Source organism: Eschrichtius robustus, chromosome X, assembly GCF_028021215.1.
Source record: "Eschrichtius robustus isolate mEscRob2 chromosome X, mEscRob2.pri, whole genome shotgun sequence".
Lineage (NCBI taxonomy): Eukaryota > Metazoa > Chordata > Mammalia > Artiodactyla > Eschrichtiidae > Eschrichtius > Eschrichtius robustus.
The window spans coordinates 62,563,466-62,571,317 of NC_090845.1; the positions used below are offsets into that span (position 1 = coordinate 62,563,466).

The 7,852-nt window shown below is 45.1% G+C and overlaps 1 protein-coding gene across 1 annotated transcript; it reads right to left on the reverse strand.

The window, feature by feature from the left end:
• Positions 1-628: 628 nt before the first annotated feature.
• SNX12 (sorting nexin 12) lies at positions 629-7,036 on the reverse strand. The gene is made up of 4 exons (XM_068533987.1): positions 6,745-7,036; positions 2,023-2,118; positions 1,363-1,487; positions 629-953 (listed from the first exon to the last, which is right to left on the reverse strand). The coding sequence occupies exons 1-4, from the start codon at positions 6,907-6,909 to the stop codon at positions 851-853; spliced, it is 489 nt and encodes a 162-aa protein (XP_068390088.1). The 5' UTR covers positions 6,910-7,036; the 3' UTR covers positions 629-850.
• Positions 7,037-7,852: the final 816 nt, after the last annotated feature.

The following is a 7,852-nucleotide window of genomic DNA, read 5'->3' on the forward strand; positions in this document are numbered from 1 at the left end:
AGGGAGTTACCTGGCAGTGGTGAGTTTCCCCTAGCCCTCAAGCCTCCAAATCTGCAAAGCTAACCCATAAAAGTAGCAAGGGCTTGGGGAGGGAGAACTGCTGGCCCAGCCCATTCTGACTCACCTGCTGGTGAGCGAGAACAGGCAGCCAGAGCGGGGAGCCACAAAGGAAAGGGGCTAGGCAACAGGAGCTCCCCAACTGCCCTATGGCTTTCTTCTGACTCTGAAGCAGCCATGATGATGGGCCCAGAAAACCCACACACCTTGCTCCACACAACAGACTGCTTAGACTCTAGAATTACTGCCATGAAAAGCAACAAGGGAGACAACAACAAAAGAAACTCTTGAGAAACTGGGAACGGGCCTAGAGAAAACGAGAGCTTTTCAGTCTCTGCCACCTTCCCCACAAGGAAAAAAGTTCATGCAGGTAGGAAAGGCAGGGTCTTTCCCTGCTCAGTATTCCTGGTTAAACCTAAGAGTAAGAAAAATCCCCTGGACTTGCAGCATCAGTATGTACCCAAGTGCCCCACCAGCACAAGACCCGCCCCCCGCAAGGTTAGCCTTCTGGCATGGGTAAATGCCCAAGAAATTGCCTTCCAGTCCAATCCCCCCACCCACCCCCCAACCCCAAGCAAAGGGCATCTGCCTGTGGTTTCCCACCTCTCCTCAGAGGAGAGGATCCTAGCAGAGTGCCCATGGTATAGTCAGGTACCAAGGAACACAATGCCAGACAGTCTATCGGGCCAGGGGATGGAGAGCCAACTTCAGATCAAAGAGAGAGAGAGAGGCTTAGTGTAAAAACCAATGTCATTTCAGCAGGAAAGTAGAGGGCAAGTGGTGAGAGGGGCTCCTACTGGCGCACCTTCCCAGGGACGTAGTTCCTGTCAATTGCCTCCTCCTGCAGGAACATGTGTAGGCAGCGTTCGTTCTGAGCCAGTGGGTGCCCAGCAATTCTATAAAGAGACCAAGATGGTTATCAGTATTATCTGGGATAAGAGAGAATTCGCAGAGGGATAGGGCTGTGGATGTGGACAGGGGAAGAAGGGCAAAGTCAGCCCTGAAGTTCAAGCAAGTAGAGGACGGCAGCAGGGTACCACTTCAGCCCTAATATTGCAGAAGGGAAGGGGACAGAGGTGTAAGGTGGGGGAAATCCCTAGACACATCCAACATGCAGCGCTTTCTCAGGCCCTGAGGCACAAGATCGGAATTCTGCTCAAAGGAATGGAGTTTTACTGTCCAGTGAGCCCAGCACACAATCGGCACCACATCATATTACCCATTACAAAAGAGGAAAGAGACGAAACATATAGAAAGACCAAAATGGCAAAAGTAGCAAAAGGAATCCCCAGGAACTTGGCTTACTTGTTAATAAACTGTTCGAGGCCCTGCCTCCTTTCTTCAATAAAGGACTCCTCAAAGATCCCTTCGTCGCCTCGAAAAGGGAGCTGCCGCTTCAAGGCTTTCCCAGGCAGCGGTGGTACTACAATCTGTAGGCAGACGCAAAATATCAGTCACACGGGAGAGGACAGAGACGGAATAAGGTGGTAAAGCACTGTACACTTCATTTCCTATTAGGCATAGGGTCCATCCTATGCCATAGTTCAGCAACTTGCAAGAACTGAGGTCATAAGAACAGTCAGGGGGTGGCTCAGGTCAAAAATTAATCCAGCTCTGTTTCTGTGGGAGGACAGGTTTACCATCTCAAAAGAAAGGAAGTAAACTTCAAATATTCTTCACTTTCTTTGACAGTCCACTACCATCCAAAAATTTAGCTACACTTTCCATTTTTAGCACCTAAAGGAATTAAGTTGTATGACTTTTCTAGCCACTAAGTCAACTAATAGTTTTTCTTTACAATTTCTCCTGAACTTACCACTTTCAAGTTTCAAAGGGTATCACCCAGATCCAATATATTGGGATTTGGTAGACAGAGTGTGTTCACCCTCTCTGTTGCCTTCAAGATTTTATAAACCTATGCAGATCTCCTCTCTCAAGGATGCCACACAGGAAACAGGGCCATACCTTACTATCTCGCTCAAGCTCATTTTTTAGCCACTCGAAGTCACTGTAGCGCCGTCGTACACAGGACTCCTTCAGCTTGAAGATAGGTAGGTTTGTCTACAGGGAAGAAAGAATGTGAGAGAAGAGAGATGGTACGAAATGTCAGCCTGTGATGGCCACCTACCACAACCACTTGGACAGGTCTTAAGAAAGAAACAGCTCCTATGGACCATGTTCCTAGAACCCTTTCAAAGCACCACCGGGTGAAGACCAATCCTTACCACATCCAGCCTTGTCACAGGTGGTGATTAGAAGTCCCTTGCTGCTTAGAATTTATCCTATGAATAGACTTGAAGTTGTACATAAATATGTACGTACGAGGGTTTTCACTGAATTTTCTCATTTGTAATAATAATATATGTCCATCAACAGATAACTGGTTAAATAAATTATGATACACTTGTACAGTGGAATACAACTATGAAAAGAATGCGAAAGATATGTATGTCCCAGTATGGAAAGATATTAAGCATTAAAATCAAGGCACACAACAGTATATACAGCCTGCCTCTATTTGTTTTTAAAAGGGATATGTATACGTGTATATATTTATGAATTAAATATTTATGAAAAGATACTGATAACAATGATTGACTTTGGAGAATAAGACTAGACAACTGGAGTGGGTAGGTCACATTTTTCATTGTGCAATTTGAATTTATCATATGCATGCATTACATTTTCAGTTGAAAAGTGAATTTAAGTTCCCTGGAAAGAACAAGAGATAAGCACCTCCAAAGTATGCTTTCCTCTGCTTTTCCTGTCCAAATCCTCTCCATTCTACAAGCCCAGCTCAAGTCCCACTTCATCCAGGAAATCTGTCCTGACAACACCAGCTTAATTTATTGGTCTCCCTCTCCTCTGAACTCCTATAACACACAGACTTTGGTACTGCCTGACACACCACTGTTTTAAGCATTATGTTAGTCTTGCTACCTAACTAAATTATAATTTCATTGAAATCGGGAGCCATGACTACTGCTGCATCTCCCTAAATGTAGATTATGCAAGTTACTCAGTAAATACTCAATTGACTAATAGTGGCCCTATGTATCTGTTTACCCTCTCCTTATCCAGAAAGTGCAGCAGAAATAGCACTTACATTAAGTTGGCTTACCATAGCTTGCTCCCTGATATAAATCGGCTTATTCCCACATCTTAATCACTGAGAATTTTCCCAAGGCTCCAATGGCAACAGGAACCTCCAACAAACAAAAAGCCCTGATCCTCACTCCTATCTACAAGGTCTAAGTAGAAATGGCCAAACAAATGTATTAATACTATGTTTCCCACCAGTCAATTCAAATCCGTAGATGGAAAAAAAAGGAGCTAGTTTCTCTCCTTTCTCCACAGCTAACTCAGAGCAGGTAAAGAGCATTGGAGCTATGCTAGAGGTTCACACATTCCTCACTATGTCATGCTTTGTAGTCCTCAAGTCTGGAAACTGTCTTTTCAGGATCCAGCTCTAGGTATAGGGCATCAAAAGCCAAATAACTGGCCAACTTACATTAGTTACAACTCTACTCAGGATCAAGGTCCCAGGAATGTCAATGGGTTGAAGTGGAGTGGGATATACGTAAAGTAATATCTTATTACCGAAACTATTTTTTAGAAGAATAAATAAGAAAATGGAAACAGCAGTTTCTTCAGAAAGGGGAACCTCTGGAAGGCAGAGGGAGAGAGGGAGACTTCATTTTTACAGTACAGTTGGCACTTGAACAACACGGGTTTGAACCACATGGGTCCACTTATACACAGATTTTTTTCAATAACTATAGTATATCATTTTTTTACCTTTTGAATTTTGTACCATGTGCATGTATTACCTATTCACAATCAGCCATTATAGAGAACATTCTCAGAATCCTGCACAAAATATATATGTGTATCAAATCATCACATTCTACACCTCAAACCTACACAAAGTTATCTGTCAATTATATCTCAATAAAACTGGGAGTAAAAATAATCATTCAAGAAAAAAAGCCCTTCAGTATCATGAGATTCCAGGTTTCCACCAGAGTTCATGACAAATACTGTGATCCCCAAACAGTAGAACCTTAACCAGTAGGCCTTTACAGAAGCCAACAGAAGAATCTAAGAAAAGAAAAAAAGTGCTGAGTAGATTCTTCCAAGACACAGCGAAACCACCCACTGCCATTTTGTGAACTTCCTCCTTCGACTTACAAAAATGCTATTCTTTCCCCACCCCCACAGGATGGTGACAGTAACGGCCTTTCATCTCAGCACCTAGCCATCTAAGGAAGGGGATACTATGTACTAGGATACTCTCTCAGCTCCAACCTACAAATTATATGAGGGAGACACGATTGTGTAGTACAGCATATAGAGTCCTTTGGCTCTGATCAACACAAAATCAAGGGAAAGGGGAGAAAGAAGCAAAGTTCAAGTCCACAGGACAACTGACATTTGAAAAGTTCCATACATATCTTGTTAAGCCACCAGAATACCTCTCCAGACTCCTTATTTCTTGGGGTGGGTATTCCTTCCCTGAGCTATTATACAAAGAAACAAGTCAGTGCCATCTGCTTCTACCATACACAATGCTTAACTCCCAAAGCCCATTCTCCTGAGTCTCATGCTCCCTATAATGCCTACCGTGATCAGTCACTTAAATTAGCAATTTCAAACCAAATGATTTCACCAATTTTCCCCAAAACAGAGTTCAACAAAAATATTAAAAGCCTATATAGCCATATAAATTAACATAAATACAAATTAACTCAAACCCACAGAAGTAGGAACTGCCATCAACCCTCTCATCAATCACTATACAATTAGTAATTGTGGAAAAGACTGATGAAAATCTTAGTGGGTAAAAAAAAATCTTGCACACTAAAGTTTTGCAACTAAGCATTGCCGAAGAGACTGAAGTGTAGTGGAAAGAGTATGGTGGGCTTTGGAGTCAGACGGACCTGGGTTCAAATCTCAACCCTGCCACTTATTAGCTATGTGTACTTGGGCAAATTACTTAAACTGCATTCCTCCTCAGTTTTCTATCTGTAAAATGGTGTTTTGTAAGGACTTAGAAACTAAAACCTAGTTCAGTGCCTGGCACACAGTAGGCACTAGATGAACAGTTCCTGTTTTATTAGAATGCCTGAAGTAGAGAACAATTCCATTCATAATCCCTACAGCTCTTGGGTAATACATCAAGACAATGTCTCCAAGACCCCAAAGCAGAGAGTTCTTACACTGAACAAGTTATGCCCAGGATTCCTCAGGTAATTAAGTTCTCTGCCATTAACAGTTCCCAGCTTTTATCATATTTTGAGGGCTCTAACGTCCATTCTTCCCCAAAGAGATGATTTCAAACAGTTCTTATATAGACAAGTTTTTCTCATTTTTTTCTATTCACGTTTCTTTCTTCAGTTTGGACTTTGCCAAACTTGGAATTTGGAGATCATCGCTTCTTAATTAGGTTTCAAAGCCCAGGTGGGAGAGCACACTCTCTCATTCAATTCATTCATTCAAAAATAAAAGCACATACACTCTTTTAGGTCTTCAAATGCTGTTTGAGCAGCATGCTGTCCATAGAGAATATTCTGGCCCTCTAGTCTGAGAAGAAAACATAAGGAAAATTAGAAAATGGCTCTCAAAACTTTTTTGCCTGTAACCACTTCAATGGGGCCAAAGACACTGCAAACCATGTACTCTGCACATTCCATCCTTGCATCGTGGACTAAGAACTAGAGAATAAAGTCCTCTGTAGTGCACACTGGAAGAAACCACTCCTGGGGCAGTCCTGAAATGTCATATATTAAAGTTAACTACAGACTAGGGACTAATATAATGAATCCAAAAGGTTAATCTAGGGCAGAAAGGGCAAATGGCCATTCATATACAGAAATGCCAAATGAGAGCCAGTAAATATTGAAATAAATATTCTGGATACTTCAAATCTAAAGGGTCAGCCCAGGATGAGGGCAGCGACTGACAATCCGCCAATCCGAGTGCAAGGTCAGGTTTTCCAGTGAGCATGTAGTACCTGAGAAAACTTAAGCATTAAACACTTCTCTCCTTCAGATGTTAATTCTACACAAGTCTGGGAAGCACTCAGTCTCAAGGAGACTCCCCTTCATATTTCTGCTCCACCAAGCCCACTGTCCTGTCTCCCGCTCCTGGAATCTCTCTTCCCTTTAATCTAGGCTTTGCTCAACTCCATCATCCACGGAGACCTCATTAAGAAGAAGCTCCTCTGGGCCTTCCTGTCCCCCTTCTTCAGACTGACTTCCCACAACCTAGTTTAGTTATGGGACCCCGCAGCATATCGCCTTGGCTCTCCATCCCCCGGCCCTCTTCCACTCCTCCTTCCCTCCTTCTGTCGCTACAGTCCTGATTCCTATTTCCTGTAATTCCTCACTCCAATCCTCTCCATCCTTCCCCACCGTCTCCAGCCATGCTTCACTTCTTGCTCATGGGTACTTGTTTTCCCTCACGCCGGTCCAATGTCCCCCCTCAGGAGTTTTCTGTATCCTCGGGCCACAACCGAGTGGGCAGACCTCTCTGCAAACCTATTAAGCCCCTAACCCCCAAATGACCCCTCCAGCGTCTTCTCCACCGTTGGCCGTCCCTATGGCAGCCTCACCCCCCGCCCACCCCCGCCCTCCCCGCCCCGCCGCCCGGTCCTCCCTCAGCTGTCTCCCTCACCCCGTGACTCACCCGCATGCGAACCTCATAGGTGGTGAAGCGCGCGCGGCCCACGCCCACCGTCTGTGGGTTAAAGATGTCGATCTCCAGGAAGTTACTTGGCGGCCCGTAAGCGTCAGTCAGGTCCTGCGGCTTCGAGTTAAGGCGCCGAGTGTCAGCTACTGCCGTGTCCGACATCTTTCCGAAGGAGAGACCGGGACCGGGGAAGGGGGGATGGGGGACAGAGGCCGAAGGCAGAAGCGCGCACGGCCCCTCCCGCTTGCAAAATAACCAGCCAACCCACAGAGTACGGCGCCGCGCACGCGCGCCCACGCACGCACGCACGCACGCGCACGCCGCCGCGACCCGGGGCCCGGCACCCTGAATAGCGGCGAAGCGGACGGCTGGAAGTCCTGTACCGAGGAGGCGTCATTCAGACTTCCGGGCAGTGTTTGTGGCCGCCCCGGAACCTGCGTCTTCAAAACGCACCCCCAGTATCCTAGGAAGCACTACAGGGGAGATCCGCCAATCGCTGCTCCTCAAGCCAAGAAATTGTCTTATACTGTGCATCAATCAGCAGTGAGCACTGCCCCGCGAGCTAGGATCGTACAGTGATAGGCCGAAGCCCCGTGACCTGAATTAGTCCTGGTTTTGCGCGAAAATAGAAGGGTGGTTTCCCGATGGTGGGGTTTCAGCAATGGTACTAAGAACCTAAAACGCAGCCCGGCCACTTGTGCCACTAATAGTTTCAATTCATTTCACACACAATTGAGCACTCAGTGAGCGCTACTTATGGTGCCAGGAAAGCAGCGAGGATGGGGTATACAAAGATGATTTCTCATTCTCACTTTTCAGGAAAATTTGGGCATATCTTCATCCTCCACTTGTCGCCACATAAAAGCTAATTTCAGGTGTACTCGGATATTACATTTCTCAGCAAACTGAGGGCATTTATTTCAACACCTTCTATCGCTACTCTGCGAAACTCCAAATTTGGCGCTGCTCTGAGGTTGCTTACAGCCCATAATGGAGATAGAATATGTGTCTACATGAGAATATCTATAGAAATACTAATATTTGTATGACTAATTTACACATGGCGCACATGAAGAGGGTAGTGCCCACAGTAAAGGTGGTGATT

What these genes read in the sequence shown, in the direction of transcription:
- SNX12 (XM_068533987.1), bottom strand. Translation starts at nt 6,909, where the DNA reads ATGTCGGACACGGCAGTAGCTGACACTCGGCGCCTTAACTCGAAGCCG. An exon ending in CCTATGAGGTTCGCATGCGG is followed by an intron (nt 2,119 to 6,744) that starts GTGAGTCACGGG and finishes TCTTCCCTGTAG; the next exon opens with ACAAACCTACCTATCTTCAA. An exon ending in AGCTTGAGCGAGATAGTAAG is followed by an intron (nt 1,488 to 2,022) that starts GTATGGCCCTGT and finishes GTCTGCCTACAG; the next exon opens with ATTGTAGTACCACCGCTGCC.